Below are 19,125 nucleotides of genomic sequence, written 5' to 3'. Positions count from 1 at the left end.
GTAACAAAGGTGTTTTAAGGTAGTCTACAAGAACTTCCGGAACCGGAATTGCTCCACATATTGAATCATGTATATAATACACAACAGATGTGATAAATCATTCCGACCATGAGCTGGACTATCAGAGTTGCCATTTGGCTTAGCCTACTAACAGAACTCACCTCTGATAAATTGCACATCTATTATTCAGCCGCACTGACTCACTCGCAGCACATGTCTAAAGAGCAGAATTTTCACTTGTTATTTGCGCTCTCTGCTTCTGGGGGGAGAGCACATCTTTGATGTTGACAGGAGAAGTCTTGGGATTCGAACACAGACTGCATGGGGGAAACTTCGGACTGGATTTGCACTTTGTGTCTTGTGATTTGAATCAGCAAAAAACGCCTGTTCCCTCCACCCAAACTCTGATTCATTGTCTGAACCGACACCGTAACCAAGGGGCCTGCTATGTTCAGATAAACCTTTTCAGGACAATACTGGCATTCTGCGGAATGTTTATCTGGCTTTTCACTGAGATATTAATGTTGAACATGGCTGTAATATTATTGTGACGCCGCACAGCCAGTGAAAACGGTGTGTTTTTTTAAGAAGTTCTGTGGAAATCAGTGGATTTATGTGGTGTTAAAAAGTAGATAAAAAACAATCCCTGTTTGACTGGTGCTTCCATTACTGCATTTGCTGATGCGGCACATTCCTCCTAACTACAGTACAGCACAACAATCCCCAGGAGTATTTAAAAGGGAAAGAAATTGAGTAAATCATTTGGTGGCCTGTCGTATTCAGCCCACATGACTAACTTCTGTGGTTGAACAATGTGTTATCCTCCTATAGTCTCTCTGCGATCCAACTTAAGGGCAAAAATGTCCTCTCGCTTTGCAAATGTGACAATATTAAACAGAGACCATTTGACAGTTTTGTTTCTTATTTCATTTTTCGAAACTATTCATAATACTTACATTTACGCTTAATGCCTTGTGTGCCTATGACATCACCATGAGATCATCCTGCTGAAAAGTAGTTTCCCTGGCGTAGACACAATACTAGCCAAGGTAATGCCTTCTCTGCTTGCATATTAAAGAGTTATGGTATACTAAATAGTATACAAGAAGAACATAATTGTTTTTAATGTTTTGTAATATATACGTATAGTTTTAGACAATAAAAATAACTGCTACGCGAGCAGGACAACTGGGACAGCATGGGTGCACAACTCGTGACGACATTGTCTCTCAAACCCCTCCCTCTGTCTGTAAAGAGTCTCACGTGAAGATCGCAGACGTGCGGGCGCTTCTCTGTGACAGGCGGGAAGAACATTTGGGAAATATTAAGACAGGAAAAGACTGTTGGTAAGTGCTACGGTCACGATAACGAGGGGGTAGATTTAAGAAAACGACTGACACACCGGTTGAAGAAGACTTTAACAAGTAAGGAAACACTATAGTGTCTGCCATGTATACCTGTCATTTCAAGCGTACGTTTTTTAAAATGTTGTCATTCTTTTAAAGCCGTCGATGGACGCATTTTGATAGTCGGGTGCACAATCCCATACATAGTTGATCGGTGTTTGTTACGAGAGGATAACCACATTGTTTTTGAGATATATTTTTTTTACTGAGTTACAATATTAAAGTCAGTATTGATTCTGTACGACTTTTGGCTTCTGTCTATAAACATACACAACACAGTGAAAAGGTGTTGATGAAACATGCGAATATCATAGTAGCATTCTACTATATGTACGAACGGATCTTCGTATTTTTTCCAGCTGGAGGAATCGTTATTAACGTCTTATTCGTGTCATTTAGGGAGTTAGTTTGGAGCTTTAGGAAAGTCGCGCGCTTGGTTGAGCGTTTGGGGCTCGTGCTACAGCATGGCTGGGGCTGCGGGACGTGGATCGTGGAATATCCCTGAGACAGACCGTGGGGCGAAGTCACGTGTCACCTGGTTATTGCAAGCCCTTTTGGATCAAGGCTTCATCCATGTGACCTATAAGCCCCCAGCAGTTTGATAACATCCTGATAAATAGATGCAGGGCGCTATAACATTGAATAACACATCACCAGTTGTTGTTGTAGTGCCTCGGGTCACAGACGCATTTGCATTCTGGGATGCACTGTTTTGATGCAGTATCCATGAATTAGTGAATAGAGGCACTGACGTGCTGTTTTTGCCAATAATGTGATTCTCCTGCCACGCTGATGTTCAGTAGGGTTCCTAAACAAGGGACACAAAGTGTCTTAGTACATCGGAGGGGAATATCTGGCGGTTAAATCATCATCAGTTGAAATAACTGAGGAGAAAATGTATGTAATATTTCTCAGACTGCGGTGAATCTGAATCTATAAATGTGGAACATAACAAATAGCGTTTTGTCACTGTCTGTACTGTTACAAAGGAAATTACTTTGAAAAAAGTAATCAGTGAAGATGGAGATGGCGTGGAACACGTGATTTATGAAATGGCTGAGTTAAATAGGATTGTTTTTTTCCCCATTTCCCATTTTCTCAATAAACTAGAAAGTAAACACAGGCGGGAAATTGGTTATTGTTACCATCTCTGTCTTTCGGCAGGTTTGAACAAGGGCAGGGGTCTCAATCACAGATCACTGGACATTAGGCACTCTCCTCCACCTCCTCCTCTCCTCCACCTCCTCCTCTGTGAGATTCATCCAAACCTGTACAGAGGCAATGCTCTCTCACCCAAGGCAACAATGTGAGTATGGCACTGCATTATGGAATAATCCAAACAGCATTTGTAAAGTTTCAACTTGAATTGGTATCAGGTGATTGTTTATTTGGTTGTTATATAAATCTTCAGCTATCATATGTATTGCGATCGCATTCAAATTGATAGGTAATATGGAAATCTTATGTTACAGTGACTGGTATGAATATCTTTCCATTCTAACGTCATTTGGAATAATAATCGGAACCCAATGTGAATGGAATGTGTGTTAAATAATTCATCGCATCCCTTCCGATTGTTATTATCTTAGTATGCTGCTGTTTTGCATCCAGACTTTGTAGGTGGAGGATGTTTTGTGGCGTAGTATGTCAGTCACCTTTAGAATGGACCACTTGCGTACTCTGTTGACTGTGCTCTGACGAAGACAGTGGCATTGTTACCCAGCCTCCCACTTTCAAACGCTCCACCAGTCTGCTGTGGAACAAGGCTCCAGCACAGGGTTATTCATCTGTCTCTCCTCGTTGATTTGGACTCTCTCTCTCTCTCTCTCTCCTTCTCTGCCCTCTCTCTCTGTCTCTTTCTCCTTCTCTGCCCTCCCTCTGTCTCTGTCTCTCTCTCTCCTTCTCTACCCCCTCTCTCTGTCTGTCTCTCTCTCTCTCTCTCTCTCTCTCTCTCTCTCTCTCTCTCTCTCTCTCTCTCTCTCTCTCTCCTTCTCTACCCTCTCTCTCTCTCTCTCTCTCTCTCTCTCTCTCTCTCTCTCTCTCTCTCTATCCTTCTCTACCCTCTCTCTCTCTCTCTCTCTCTCTCTCTCTCTCTCTCTCCCTCTTCCTTTCCCTCTCCCTCTGCCTCTGCCTCTCCCTCTCCCTCTGCCTCTGCCTCTGCCTCTGCCTCTGCCTCTCCCTGTAGGATCCAGTCTGCAATGCTGACATTCCTGGTGCACACACTCATCATCTCCCATGGTAGGTTCTAAGCTGGCCTACTGTCCCTCTGGGCACTCTCTTTGCCGTGAGACAACTCGATTCCCAGCTGTCATTTTGAGCTAGGCTTTCCTTCAGCCTATAAAGAAAAAACGAAGTTTCCCAATAGCGCCTGTGGAATTCTAGTTGAGCAGCAGCTCAAAATTGTACAATGACCCCTGACCCCTGTCTGGCATCGGCAGATCCTTATTCCAGTGTCTTCAAGAGTGTTAGTGTATCTGGTGTGAGCCTCCGTGATCATGAACCTTATCTCTCTGTCTGTGGAGGTGGATAGTCATGAACACACCTCATACCAGTCAATATCACCCCACATGGAAACACAGAAAGATATTTCCCCAATGCACCGTAGCTGATGTGAAGGATGACTCGTGTGTGTGTGTGTGTGTGTGTGTGAGAGTGTGTGTGTGTGTGTGTGTGTGTGAGAGTGGAATGTGTGTGTGTGTGAGAGTGTGTGTGTGTGTGTGTGAGAGTGTGTGTGTGTGTGTGTGAGAGTGGAATGTGTGAATTGCTTTGCTACCCACAGGTTTTTTCTCTCCTCGGGAGGTTAGCGTACAAAGCACCCACACAGTGACTAAAGTGTACACTATGCCCTGCACCCTATTTAGTTCTAGTATCATGTACTTCAAACACAATGTCTCTTGCAACAAGGTTAAAATCCCACAAATCCAATGATTAAAATGTCCACATTACCTTTGGCCTTTGTTCGTAATACATCCTTAAACCTAACCCCAACTACCTCCTGGTAATTAGAAAGCATAACAATGTATAATGTCCAAGTCTGTCTTTTGCATGAAATGTCAGGTGTTATTACTGATTTCCGTGCTAACCTCATGTGTCTGGTCCAGGGGTTGTGTGTGTGGAGCCAGAGAGACCACCACCTCCAGAGGAAGCAGACCTCCCATGGCAGTCCCATCTCTGCTGTGACACATCGCCCCAGCCTCACCCCCAGACCCACCCCCAGCCCCAGCCCCAGCCCACCCAGCCAGGGAGGTCCAAGGGGGGGCTATCTGACTCAGGGAACCCCCATAGCCCCTGCATCTACTCCAACTCCACCAGCACAGCGTCTCGTCGGCCCCCCACAGAGAGTCAAGGTAACCCCCCCATCCCCACCCCCACCCCCATCCCCCTCTCCCCCATCCCGCACCCCCCCCCCCTCCCCCTCCCCCCCATCCCCCTCCCCCCCACCCCCCCCCCCTCCCCCCCATCCCCATCCCCCCCATCACCCCTCCCCCATCCCATCCCTCGTCTTAACGCACCACTCTCTAAACAGGTGACTCAGTCAGTTTAAGGAGGGCTTCAGCTGTGTTAAGAGAGAGACTTGTTCTGCTTGAGATGGACGGGAGCCAGTGAAGAGGTGGGGATAGAGGGGGGGGGAGGCTCTGTCTGCACGGAGTAGACAGCTGCTGCTAACACAACAAGAGAAAAGAAAAGCAGCGAGGATCAAAGAGCCGCGCACGAGGCGGCGTAACGCATGCTAATGGTTGGATGGTTGGTCATTAGGCCGGCTCATGCCCTGACAGCGATAATTAAATCGAGGTTACAGCGCCTGCTGGCCCACCTCTGATTGGTCCTTGGCGTTTGGGCTGAGAGAGGCGGGACTCACAGGCCCTACAGACCGAGGGACAAGTCACAGAAAACATTGTGGAACTGTGTGAAAAACTTTGTAATTTTCTGTTTCTTGACCATAATAAAGTCCTATTTGGCAGTGAGGGCGTACTTCTAGATAGAAAATACTACCATCATTATAAGGGCAGTACTAGGGGAACTTGAAGAGTGTCTTAATGAGTGCCTCGATGTTTTGTTTTGCTAGCTTCTGATTATGTGAATGCTAACACGCTAATTACATTTATTTCCAGTCTGTTTGGATATCCAGTGCGTAATTGACGCAAGCGGGGAGAAAGTAATTTGCCGCCTCAAACCTCACAAAGGATCGTCAAACTCCACCAGCGGCCTCACAGTAATTACCTTGCGGCGCTTGGCGTGAGTATCACATTCAGTCTGCTAGTGAGGTACCAGCCCATTCTGCTGGTTTCATCTTCCCAGCATTTGCTTTAAGACGTGCTTTGGGTGCGAAGTGCAGGTTGGCTTTCGATCAGTGTGTGGGTGTTTAAGTGTGTGTTCAGAATGCTGGCCTGTTCATTTCGCACCTGGGAGCAAAGCGTGTGTGAGTAATTGGGTCTATGGAGGGAGGGGGGGGCAGATTATTGCTAGACTGATAACACATCAACAGTGGCATTACCTTTCTCCTGGACACACCAGAACACACTGCCACACACAGGAATGCTTTAATAACAGAACCTGGAGCTCCCAGCATGAGAAACCTCATTCTGATGTTGACTCCTCGAACAGCTGCCTTGTTTTCGTACTGTCATGGCAACCGTAACCAGACTTGCTGGTCCGCCGTGTCGCCGGGGTGTTGTTTGTGGCGCTTGTCTCCCTGATGAACGGCGTCCCGGTGTTTTCAGACGCGGCGAGGAGAGAGAGGGGGAGGTCGAGGACGCGAGCGACGCCGTCGACTGCGCCGGAGAGCGTCCCTTCAGGTGCTCCATCGCCGTCGGCGCCGTCGTCGAGGCAACCGTGAACGTGTCCGGAGCCGTGGCCCCCCCGGTGCTGCTCCGCCCCCATCCCGTTACCGGTAAGGACGTGACGCCAATGTTCAAACTCTTGTAGCCGCACCCCCTTCTCTTCTTTGGGTTAGGGTGAGATTATTAAGTGTCCTGTTATAATTTATCCAAAAGTCGTTGGCAGGTGAGCTAATGGGTGATTTAGCATTAGCCAAGTGTCTTGGTGTCCTGCCACTTAATACTGTGGCCTCTTTGATATCGCAATAAAAAATGTGGTTATCGGTTTATAGGCCAGTAAGAGGGTGACACTGGTGATGACTGAACAGTGTTCTCAGTTAGATGGACCATACTTTGAGTAGGCTTGCAAGCACACACACAAGCATATATAAGTGTGTCCCCCTCCACCCACACACACACACACACACACACACACGCACACACACCCACACACACACACACACCCACACACACACACACACACACCCACACACACACACACACACGCACACACGCACAATAACTAAGTGCTCCGGTGTGACGTGCAGGGTGAACGTCCTGTGCGCTGGGCAGCCAGCGTGTGCGCTGGGCAGCCAGCCTGTGCGCTGGGCAGCCAGCGTGTTACGTGAGTCCACTCTGCAACCTCTCGCCTCACTGCTCCCACTTGCACACATCCGTGTTTGCAGACGCCCTGAAAACCATGGCGATGACTGATGTCTTGTCCCGCATGGTTGCTTAGAGACCGGTCTTTGTGAGCTCACCGCTGGTTCAACGGAACATTACACAACCCTCATCCCATCCCAGTCTCTATGGTCTCACGGTGATTATAGTTTGATTGTAGATTTCAGTCAATGGACTTCCCATTTCTTTGACATCGTTCCAGAATAAAAGGCTTGCCTGAATGCCCGCTTGAGTCCAGTGATGGCGTGTCCCATATGTGAAGCTATGTTCACTTCAGGTTCCTGATGAGATAAAGAGTTGTTCATCCGTTTTCTCCACCTTGGTCAGTCAGTGACTCTCCTCTGAAGCTCATCAATTCTCCGCTGTCTCCTTATTATGACACGATTGTGTGTCTTGGCTGAAATTAAAGCGTCTCTTATCTGCGTCAATTATGGTGCGCCTCTACATTTCTGTGTCTCGTAATTCTGACACCTGTCTCTCTCTCTCTCTCAGCTGGGCTTCTAAATTACTATAAGGCCAATCACTAAAAGTAATTACAAAACACATAATACTATAAATAAAACAGCCGGCAAAGTTTGATAATGAATAGCTGTCTCTTATCAGCCATAACTTGACAGGGTCTGTCCTGATTCATACGGGTGATTTCTGAAATATTGACAACACTGTCACGAAAAGCAGGACGATATCGATCATCCTCCTGGAGAGAGTCGCAGGGATGTGGAGAGATAACTAGATATACTGCCACGAGGTCATGTCATCTTGGAGAACCTGAGAGCCTTTTTCCAATGTATTTTTAATGAAAATATTGGATCGTGATATAAATCAGTGCTTTTGTCTAGAGGCCATAGCATCCACTGAACAGAAGGTGTTGACCTGATCGTGACTGTGTTTCCTCCTGTGGGTCTGTTTACCCTGAGGCCAGGGATAAATATCACGTCTGTGAGATGATGATATTAATGACTGATGATGATGTGTGTGTGTGTCCTGCAGGTAAACCAGACCCACCAGTGAATGTGTCTCACAGTGTGACCTTCCCATCCTGGGGCCTGACCACCAGGAGCCAGCCTCACCCCGAGTGTAAGACCTTAACCCACCTCCCATCTCCTGTGTTTGCACTGTACACGACGCAAGCCCTGCCCCCCCCATCCACCTGCACCAGCAGCTTACGGTGTTTGTCCTTAAACACGGGCTGTGTGCAGTAGCTGACAGGATAAGCCCTTCTTACGTGTATTTGCGTTGCAGAGAGATTAGTGTGATGGGTACTGGTGTAACCATCTTCACCCGAACGGTTTCATCATGATAATCCTGTATTCATTAAGATGAATGAGATGGCGAGTTTTGACAGGTTTTTTTCTGGAATGGGCCATTCGAATTCTTTGTATAGGAGTTACCCCGACATACAGGACTGAGTCATGCAGCTTCTCTTTAGGTCTGTTTGGACTCGCATGGAAGATCCTTTCACATTCCAGAGTCAGCATTTATTGAGATTGTACCTCTAGATAACGTAGCACTTTGTCTCTCTGAGCGTTTTGGCCTTGGAGAAGTTAGTTAGTTAAGTATTTATTGGTAAGAAGAAACCATATAACGAACACTTCAGCCTTGCAGTAAAAACTGAATTGCCCCAAAATTTCCAATCATCAACATATACAATACAATACACAATAACTATTCTGTTAAAAAACACATTCAATTTTGTCACCATGGAGAGAATTCTACAATTAAAAGTTTATATTTAACACAGTTAAAAACAATATTATTCTCGATCACTACTACCAGCTTAGTTATGAAGTCCGACAAGGAGTTTAGCCAGTGCAGGTATTGCACTTGTGGTGTAACGTTTAGTTCCCCTGGCTAGAGAGTATTGCAGAAGCTCCCCAGCTTGCTAGCAACAGGAGACAACCTGGCCTTTGTTGGGGAATTCTTTCTAAACGACAGACCGAGCTCATGATTCATCGTGGTGATTCAATCTCTGACCTCCAAAATGATCTATAGACAATGTGCTTCAGCTAAACCATTAAAAGGGTTCACATTCATTAGCCTGAGCCACGCTTGGAGGGTTGGTCTCAGTGAGAGGAAGAACAACAAGATGAAGGTCTGCCCCCCTGCCCCCCCCCCCGTCCCCCCCCTGTCCCCCCCCCCAGTAGCCCACGCACAGTGCAAACACTGTGTCTGATGGTACAGAAGGCCACAGCTGCAGGAAAGCCTATCCTAACTTCTTATTCATGATTGTTCTCCAACCTTTGTTTCATTGTACTTGGACAAGCGTAAACAGATTAATTGTTGCTTCTCTCTCTCTCTCTCTGTCTCTCTCTCCCACACACACACACACACTCGTCTTTCTCAATTCAAGGTGTTCCCACACCTGTGACGTGAAGGCTTCATCAGTCCATCATTAAATGAAAGGATTCGTATCGCTGTCCATCCTTCCACAGTGTATTACATAACACGATGCATTTCCCTTTCGTTAAATCTTCCTCCTTCTTTCCCATCTGAAAGAACAATCATGTGACATTAAGTTGTTCCTGGTGCGTTGCTAACTGGCCTTGTGTCTCTCGCCATGCGGGGAGAGTTAGCGTTTTCGTCTAAATAAATCCTCGCTTGCCGTAGTTGCCATGGTACCGAGCAGGAAGGACACCGGTTGTTCCCTTCCTGCTCCAACAGAACGACAACACAGAATAAACAACAACACAACTAGTTGAACAGCAGTTTGTGCTTCCCGGATATGGAATCGCCAGAGTCGTTGGCTTTCGAAACGGTTTCTAACTCTGATCGTGTCCCATGTTTGTGATGAGCCACCCTGCGCTTGGTTTCAGACGCGAGCTACTTCCCTGAGAGGGTGGAGGCCCGTCGCGGGGCTGAAGTGAGCGTCCGCTGCTTGTTCAACGACCCCACCGCCAACTCCAGCACCTCCGTCTGGCGCCTGAACTGGCGCCTCCTTCAGGTCCAGCCCGCGGTGGTCAGCACCCAGGGCAGCCAGATCACCTTCCGGCCGCCTGAGGACCGGCTGTACAGCACGCTGCAATGCTACCATAACAGCACCGAGACGTTTAAGATTCCCTACGCCACGATCTACGTCCAAGGTGAGAATCGATAACGAGGCGATTAGAACCCACTCTTCTAGAACCCACTCTTTTAGAACCCACTCTTCTAGAACCCACTCTTTTAGAACCCACTCTTCTAGAACCCACTCATTTAGAAGCCACTCTTCTAGAACCCACTCTTTTAGAACCCACTCTTCTAGAACCCACTCCTTTAGAACCCACTCTTTTAGAACCCACTCTTCTAGAACCCACTCTTTTAGAACCCACTCTTTTAGAACCCACTCTTCTAGAACCCACTCTTTTAGAACCCACTCTTTTAGAACCCACTCTTCTAGAACCCACTCTTTTAGAACCCACTTTTCTAGAACCCACTCTTCTAGAACCCACTCCCCTGTTGATTTCAGGGGTTGAGGTTGCGGTCGTGGTTTCAGTGTCTTACGTCCTTCCCTGCTTCAGGAGCGCTCATCAATATCCGCTGCGAGACCAACAGGATCATGGACCACATGACCTGCCAGTGGAACAACAGCCATATGGAGGAACCTGCCCTTTTTTCCAGGTAAACTCCACGCAGCAAACATAAAGACGGCAAGCGAAACAGGCAGCTGTGACCGCAGGACTTGACACATCCTGCCTTGCTCAAGGCTGACGATGTCTGGTATCCATCTACACCCACGGGCTCTTAGGGCGTGGCCCCTCAATGCCGCTTACCTCTCCCTCTCTTTCTAACATTCCTTCCTTCTTTCTCCAGGTCAGAAGCTGTGACCTGTGACATCATGGAGGAGGAAGGAGAGGAGGAGGCGTGGAGCATGGACGGGGGAAGTGAGGTCAACGGGACAAGGTGTCAAACCGTGGAGAAGGAGAAGGAGAGGAGGAGCTGTACCCTGCAGCCGCTCAGACTGACCTTCTGCTACAAGCTGTGGCTTCAGATCCAGTCAGACGACGGCCCCGTGAGGTCACATCCTGTCTACGTCACGCCCAACGAAAATGGTGGGTCCTCTGTACCCGTCGTCATCTCTTGTCTCTGACGGGAGAAATCCCGTGAAAATTGTTTCCCTGTCGTGCCTCCGACCCATGTCCTCTCCCTCCGTCCCCCTCCATCCCACTCCACCTCCCTCCATCCCCCTCCATCCCCCTCCACCCCCCTCCACCTCCCTCCACCCCCCTCCACCTCCTTCCACCTTCCGTCTGTAGTGAAGCCCAGCCCTCCGTCGCGGGTGAAGGCGGATGTCTTGCCCAGCAGGGTGCTGAAGCTGTTCTGGTGGCCCCTGTACGACCTCCAGTACCAGGTCCGCTACCGCCCCGTCGCCGGCCGCGTCCTCTTAGAATGGCAGGTGAGCAGCAGAGGCCACACCCCCCCAGCTGCAGGGGCGGAGTTTCATGAGACATTTGGAAAACACCATGGCAGGAAAGCTGTCCCAGCTACGAAAACAAGACTACGCCCCGGTCCAGATTAAAGAGCAAGAGATGTAGTTCCAAATCCAATCTCCTGTGTAGCCTTGCTTGTCTTGATACAGCGTACTGGAACAAAGTAGCATAAAATAGAACCCCCCCCCCCTCTACCTCAGTCTGAGAACTCGATCCAATCACATCCTCTATGTCTGTCTCTAGCTGTTTCGTGTTAGCATTCAAAGAAAATCCACCTCATGGTCACAAATTAGAAAATTGTCTGCGGTTATTATGGGATGTCTGAGTGGTTGTCGGTGCGCTTGCAGGAAGTGGGCCCTGTGAGTGAGGCAAGCGTGGAGGTTCCGGTGTTTGACGCGTGCGGGGTGTACCAGGTCGAGGTGCGCTGCAGGCCCACCAAAGGTACCGGCTACTGGAGTGACTGGACCCAGACGGTCTACTCCACAACCCTCAACCGCAGTGGTAAAGTATGACTCCATTACATTTACATTACATTTAGTCATTTAGCAGACGCTTTTATCCAGAGCGACTTACAGTAAGTACAGGGACATTCCCCCGAGGCATGTAGGGTGAAGGGCCTTGCCCAAGGACACAACGTCAGTTGGCATGACCGGGAATCGAACTGGCAACCTTCGGATTACTAGCCCGATTCCCTCACCGCTTAGCCACCTGACTCCCTGTCAGGTGGCTTATTAACATTAAAAGCGTAACTCCATCTGATCACAGGACTCACCTTGAGTGGGTTGTTTTTAAAAGCGTAATGATAGCGAGCAGGGGCGGATCTAGAAAAATATTCAAGGGGTGGCAAGAGGGTGGCAGGAGATTTTGAGGGGTGGCATCCCGTGGCAAATGTGTGTGAGATCAAAATGAAAAAACTAAAGGCTGTGCAACATGTATGCATAGTCAGTGAACACTGAAATGAATTTGAGGATTATAGGTCACATGACCAAAAAGCTATTGAAGTTTGAAGATTTATTTTGAATAAAATATTTTTTAATAACCTGAGATGAAAATGAACAAAATAAAGGCTTTGCAGCATGAATGCATACATCTTCAACAGTTTAACATTATTTTGACGCTAGTTCATGTTGTTGAAAAGCTATTGACTTTTGAAATGTGTAATTTGTTGACGGTCCCTAAACGTACGCGTTGTTTAGGCAGCCAAAAGCATTGGCTAAGCGGCCGGTCGTAGCAGTGCTAAACACCGGTTAAAATAACACAATACTGGGCGTCCGAATATCTGTTGAATATCAAACTTCAAACTAACTTTACCACAGTCATCTTTGTTGTTGCTTTGTTGCCCAAAGAATTCACGAGTTAATGTTATTAACCTCAATTCAACAGGAAAAGTAACATTGCAACTCCGTATAGCCCTGCACTTTTGTAATTATTCTTAGTCATTAATAGATAATTGCTTAACACCTCATTCCTCCGGTGTGGTCTGCTGTCCGTGCCGACGATTTCTTCCTTGAGTTGAAGCCTTCTATGGTCAGTTTGCGCCTTCCTTGTGTTCAAATGAAAGCAACTTCGGTGGCGGTGGCAGTGTTTTGTGTCTGTTGTGTGCTAAAAGCTATGAGTACCCCTGAAAATAGAAAAATAGAAGACGAGGTACAAAAGGAACATGATTGTGAACGGTCGATGCCTTTTCGAAACCGCTAATGCACTTACTTCCATGTGGGCTTCCTTTGAACCATAACACACACACACACACAGAGGTGGGCCCTGTAGTAAGCATGCTCTAACAGCCCTGGTCTCTTCTGTCCAGCTCCCTTGAAGGGTCCAGATTTCTGGAGGATTCTGGAAGAGGACCCATCCCTGAACAAGACCTACGTTACCCTGCTCTTCAAGGTATGCCTACTAGTTGTTATAGAACTACAGACTATAGAAACAGCTCTCAAAGGACGTGTGTTATGCTGAGAGTGACAAACATTTTCCTTTGTTTTCGCAGCATGTCTCTGCGGTGGAGCCGTCCAACTGTGAGGACCTTGTGGTTCAGCACCAGGCCTCTGGAGGCGCTGTGGTCGAGGAGCCGATAGCCCTGGTTCCTTCCCATAGGTTTGAATGGAGGCAGGAGGTTCATACGGTGACGGTGGTGGCCCGCAACCCTTTGGGGTCTTCACGTCAAAACATCAACATGACCTTGGACCGACACGTCAAACGTGAGTCGAACTGGAGAGATATTTCTTGAAGGTGGCGTCATGGAGATGTTAGAGGGTGAGAGCATGTTCTTGTCTGTTAAAAGCCATCGATCGCAGGGACAATCACGTCAGCAGCCTTAGCATGTTTTACGATAAAAGCCCTGATTGACTTTGAAAGAGATGGTTCTAATGGAGTCAGGGAGCCTGAGGGAGTCATGGAGTCTAAGGGAGTCAGGTGGCTGAGCGGTGAGGGAAACGGGCTAGTAATCAGAAGGTTGCCAGTTCAATTCCCAGCCGTGCAAATTGACGTTGTGTCCTTGGGCAAGGCACTTCACCCTACTTGCCTCGAGGGGAATGTCCCTGTACTTACTGTAAGTCGCTCTGGATAAGAGCGTCTGCTAAATGACTAAATGTGAATGTAATGGACCTCAGAAGTGCTCCGGGTCGTTGTTGTTCAGGATGAGAACATTATCGTGGCTCTGGTTGGTGCACTTCCTCCCCCTTCCTCCCCCCACCACTCACCACCCCACACACCCAGAGTCGGAACGCTGTCTTCCACTGTGTGTGCAGGTCCATGTTTGCGCTGGTTCAGGGCGTCGCTGGTGAACAGCAGCTGTGTGGGGCTGTCGTGGGGCCTGCTGGCTAACACCTCCGCTCCCTGGTCCCTGGTGGTGGAGTGGTCCGCAGCCAGGACGGGGCCCCAACACGGCCACGGCCTGGCCTCCCAGACACGTCTGAAGTGGGCCAGGGTGCCGTTCTCCGAGCGCGTCTTTCACCTGCACGGTACGCACCCAAGACCTGACGCTTCGTCTCTCTCAGGAGTGGGTTGGCGCCCTCTAGTGGTGGAACTCCGATACGTCTTCCTTTGACTCTCTCCCCAGGTGAATTCTACGGTTCTGAAGAGTACGAGTTCATCTTGTACCCCATATTTGTGGACAGAGAGGGAGAGCCGATGCATACTAAAGGTAAGATTTACCACCAGAGGAGCACAAGTAATACATAATGCCTCCATAATGAAACATGTATTAAAATATTTGTATTTTATATTGCTGTTGTCAATGTTCTGTCCTCCCAGCCACTAGAGGGCCCCCTGCTGACTACCTGCTCCTGATTATGATCACCTTCCTTGCTATCGTCCTCTTCGTCACTCTCTTCATGTCCCAGAACCAGTAAGAAGTCCTCTCTGTGTGATTCTGTCGAGCTCTAGGCCTCACTTCTCTCTTGCTTCCCACAAAGTGCGGATCACCTTTGACCTCTGACCTCGGTCTTGTTCCCAGCATGAAGAAGCTGCTGTGGAGGGAGGTTCCCAACCCCAACCACTGCTCCTGGGCCCAGGGGCAGGACTTCCGGAAGGTAGTGACATGTTTTCATCACTACACAAGCACACACACTTGTGTTTAATCCGGTTGGAGATATAATTATTCTACTCTCTCTCTCTTTCTCTCATTCTCCCTGTCTCACCGTCTCTCTCCCACTCTCTCTCTCCCTCTCTCTCCCTCTCTCTCTCTCTATCTCTCTCCCTCTCTCTCGCTCTCTCTCTCTCTCTCTCTCTCTCTCCCTCTCTCTCTCTCTCTCTCTCTCTCTCTCTCTCTGTCTCTCTCTCTCTCTCCCCCTCTCCTGCTCTCTCTCTCTCCCCCTCTCCTGCTCTCTCTCTCTCTCTCCAGGCAGAGACCATCGACCACCTGTTCAGACACCCAGAGGGCCTCCCCGCCTGGCCGCTCCTCCTCGTGTCCGAGACGATCTCTGAGGTGGTCATCATGGAGAAGACCGTCTCTCCCACCCCGGCCCTCTCCCCAGCTCCAGGCCCCGTCCCTGGGCAGGACCTCCCCAGAGGCCACCCGGGCCCAGCCCCCTTCTCCAGCCCCAGCGAGGGCTCTGGCTCCGGGCTCTCCAGGACGTCGGAGAGCTCGGCCCAGTCGTCCGTCACCTACGCCACCGTCCTCCTCTCCGACAAGCCTCGCCTCCACCACGCGCAGGACGGGGGGAGCAGCTCCAGCGACGATGGCAACTTCTCCGCCAACAACTCGGACATATCCGGGTCCTTCCCTGGGGGGCTGTGGGACCTGGACACCCTGCGGCCAGGGGGGTCCGACCCCCGGCGCTCCTGCTCCTTCAACTCCGTGGAGGAGTTCTCCGAAGCGTCGGAGCAGGAGGACGAGGTGTTGGGGGGGGAGGGGAAGGGCCTGTACTATCTAGGGATGGGCTGTCTGCAAAGGGAGGAAGGTGAGGAGGAGGAGGAGGAGGAGGAAGGGAGGGTGGAGGAAAGGAAGACGATGCTTCTCCAAGAGGTGGCTGTGGAAAGGGAGGCGGCGCGGGTCGAGTCCAACTCTCTGCTCGGGCAGGGCGCCCCCAGGTTCGAGTCCAGCGAGGGGGGGTCAGGTGACAAGGCAGGAGGCGTTGCGCTCTACCTGCCTCAGTTTAGAACTGCCCCCAGCAGGCTTCACACAGAGGAAACCCCAGACAGCGCCCCCCAGCTGTGAGATGTGGGACTTGCTCCGGATGCTGCGTCTCAGTTTGCCAGGCCAGAATGGAAACAGAGAGGGATGTCATAGTCTCTTCATGTCTGCACACAGACTCTCTCTGTCAACAACATGGATGAACTGTATATCCATGGACTATGGTGCCTAAAGAATAAGTGCTTTCAGTCTAAAACGTCAGCTGTTATCTGTGTTCGGCGTCGGAAACGTTTCATCAAGTGCTGCTCTACCTTCAGAAAACAGAGGAAGGGATTCCAGAGGAAGGATACATATGTGGGAAGAAATAAACTGTCTTTCCTGGCAAGGTTTAGGTTCAATTTCCACTGGCTGCTATGGTCTCACCAGATTGGACAAGCATTACTGGGATTTCACTTCAGATGCAGGTGCGATTGGCTCTCAAGCTCCAACTCTACTGTGTTAGAGTGGCTGGTCTGTTGTGGAAATTTGGCCACTTGGGGAGTGTCGCTTTTGAGACTGTCATCTCAATGAATGTCTCTCTTTGCTGTCGTATACTGTAACTACTGTATTTGAATGTTTGTTACAAAGTGCTATAAACATGACATCTATTTTCACCTTGCGTAATTTTCTATTGAAAGCTGTTGAAAGTCGTTGCAGGTTAGGACAAAAGAATGTACCCCATTTGCATCCAATGAAAAATAATGTGGAAGAAAATTTAAGTGCAGTGTAATGTGCTTTCAGATTATTTTTGTGGTAAAAATAAAATATTTATTGCCAGTGTCATTGAATTATTGACGGGGTGAATGCTGACTTTTCTTTCTGTTTCCTTATCGTGGTGTGTGTGACCCTGAACTGCTCACAATGAGCGTTATTTATAGTATTTGACTACATGTTACAGTTATTTATTCTCCTCCACAAAGACACAAAAGATCCTTAACAGCCTGGTGATTTAGGGAGATAAAGGTAAATCAATCATGCTGCCTTAAAATTACAACAAAACTGCCTGACTGGGGCTCGTGGGTTCACGACCCCAGGTTTCAACACTCAATGCTGATTTAAACAAACGTCGGACAACGGTTAACACCTTTTTTAAGATGTGTAAGAAATATATATTTAAACATGTTGCCTGTGCAGTGGCGACTGGTCATTAGGGCAGCCCTGCCCCAACTTTTCACGTGTGAAAGTATTAATACGCATGCTCAGAATGTTAGCGGGATCAATGTAGATTACACGAATTTGATGCCAAGTGGGGCTGACAGACTGTAGCCCCACTACAGCGTCATTTTGTATTTCAGACCTGATTGGCTGTCTGTCTGTCTGTGTGGCGCCAACATTAGTCTGCAAGGACCGGCTTACTGTAAGTCGCGCTCTTATCCAGAGGGTAGATTGTGTTAGCTAGCTTGTTAGCTTCACAAACGCCAGATAACTTGAAAAAATGAATAAAGTGGATTTCATACTCGAGCACCGGTTATATACCCTTGGCGACCATCAGCCACGGGATATTGTCATCACTCAAACTGCTGGTAAAAGTAACAGCAGGTTTAACGTGGAGTGTTTTTTGAAGAAAAATTGGCTAACGGTTACCATACTAAAAAAAGGTACCTTTCTCTTCAAGTGAGCCCTCAGACTTGGTGAGTGAAAGCGTATTTTATCATCCTGCCTTTGTGGTGCTGGTCAGTGCATTGGTCATATTTTTGTGCTGGATCGATAGATATGATGACGAGTGTCAGTGTGTCCATGCTTATCTATTAAGGTTGTTGTCATAGACGCACATAGTTGTGTGATTTGGACATGTGTGATTCTGTTGCCATGAGATAAAACGTTTCAGCAAACTGAAAACGAAATGGCAATTATGGCCCTAAATGCTAATCATTTTCTAAATGTTTAATATATATATTTGAGAAACGTTTAATTACTAACTAGAAAACCGTAAGTTATTAACACTTCACTGTTCACTGTTCACGCTGTTTGCTCACGTTAATTTCCTCTTCTAGTAGTGCATTTACACATAGCTACCAGGAGATGGTGATCTTTATCAATAATTTCTACTCGGTACTCCTTTGGTAGGTGTGAGATTTCATCCATGTAGAAAAAAAAAGAAGAAAAAAAAAAATTGTACCTGTCCAAGCTTTTTCCAAAGCTTTTTTCAGATTTGTTTTTCAACCTTTCGAGAAAAAAAAATTCGAACCATCTTTTTTCCCCACACACCAAAAAGGTTTAATTTTTTTCGAATCTTTTTTCGAAATATTTAAAAAAATATATATTTTTTTCACACGTAGTGAAAGGAGAGGCGATTGGTTGGTGTGTCAGACATTGTCAGCCGCGTAACAGGGAGGTCATATATTCACATAACAGGTATCAGGTTCAGATGTTGACCAGATCGATTGAGCTGAAAATGGCCACACAGGAGGACTATGAGGCAACCTGGGAGAGAGCTGAGGACTCACAAAGGAACAAAGGAAAATGGTGTCTTTATTAAACCATGTTTCATTAAAAAAAAAATATTATGGGATGTGGAGACGGAGGAAGATAGAGAGGAGGGCTGGGGTGGAGCGTTGGGACGAGAACATCAAAAGGAATGAGGGCGAGAGGGATAATCACAATCATCGAGACATTTACATTTAGTCATTTAGCAGACGCTCTTATCCAGAGCGACTTACAGTCAGTAGAGGGACATTCCCCCCGAGGCAAGTAGGGTGAAGTGCCTTGCCCAAAGACACAACGTCATTTGGCAGAGCCGGGAATCGAACCGGTAACCTTCAGATTACTAGCCCGACTCCCTAACCGCTCAGCCACCTGACTCCACGGGACACAGATCTGAGAGAGGGAGATAAAGTTGGATTAGAGATGGAGAGACGGAGAAATGGAGAGACGCGAGGCCGAGAGGAGGGATTGTGGCACATGCATTGTTAACGAGCGCCCAACACAGTTCTGCACTGACAACCCTGTCAGAGATTTCTGCCCGAGCATATGGCACTTGACCACCAATGGAGCCATGAAGTCAAATCTATTAAACTCTTTAGAAAGAGCACAGTAGGTTCTATTTTAAACCAGGTGATGTTTAGCTTCTGTGGGGAACAGCTGTTCTTAGAAGTCAATCTTCCTTCATAGCTCAAAACCCCCCACCCCCCCCCCCCCCCACAGACACACACACAGGACCAAGTATGAGTGCTCTATCAGAGAAGAGACCATTATTCTTAATA

General features: G+C 48.0%; 1 protein-coding gene and 1 long non-coding RNA gene across 2 annotated transcripts; both read left to right on the top strand.

The window, feature by feature from the left end:
• The first annotated feature begins 2,641 nt into the window (after positions 1–2,641).
• LOC136938984 (uncharacterized) lies at positions 2,642–4,636 on the top strand. The gene is made up of 3 exons (XR_010875658.1): positions 2,642–2,712; positions 3,592–3,644; positions 4,508–4,636. It is a non-coding gene; the product is annotated as an uncharacterized lncRNA (long non-coding RNA).
• Positions 4,637–5,443: 807 nt separating this feature from the next.
• On the top strand, positions 5,444–16,692 carry lepr (leptin receptor). The gene is made up of 16 exons (XM_067231849.1): positions 5,444–5,447; positions 5,519–5,642; positions 6,128–6,297; positions 7,895–7,981; positions 9,718–9,984; positions 10,402–10,501; positions 10,694–10,932; positions 11,137–11,276; positions 11,658–11,811; positions 13,115–13,197; positions 13,298–13,508; positions 14,058–14,270; positions 14,369–14,452; positions 14,563–14,656; positions 14,765–14,840; positions 15,152–16,692. The coding sequence occupies exons 1-16, from the start codon at positions 5,444–5,446 to the stop codon at positions 15,965–15,967; spliced, it is 2,862 nt and encodes a 953-aa protein (XP_067087950.1). The 3' UTR covers positions 15,968–16,692.
• Positions 16,693–19,125: the final 2,433 nt, after the last annotated feature.

The sequence above is a fragment of the Osmerus mordax genome (assembly GCF_038355195.1).
Source record: "Osmerus mordax isolate fOsmMor3 chromosome 27 unlocalized genomic scaffold, fOsmMor3.pri SUPER_27_unloc_2, whole genome shotgun sequence".
In the NCBI taxonomy this organism is placed as follows: Eukaryota; Metazoa; Chordata; class Actinopteri; order Osmeriformes; family Osmeridae; genus Osmerus; species Osmerus mordax.
The sequence above is the reverse complement of the archived record's forward strand: the minus strand, read 5'-3'. Positions and strand labels throughout refer to the sequence as shown.

Excerpts from the sequence above, each read along its gene's own strand:
- lepr (XM_067231849.1), top strand. Across the intron at positions 10,933-11,136 it reads CGTCACGCCCAACGAAAATG|TGAAGCCCAGCCCTCCGTCG; the intron begins GTGGGTCCTCTG and ends TTCCGTCTGTAG. Across the intron at positions 13,509-14,057 it reads CTTGGACCGACACGTCAAAC|GTCCATGTTTGCGCTGGTTC; the intron begins GTGAGTCGAACT and ends CTGTGTGTGCAG.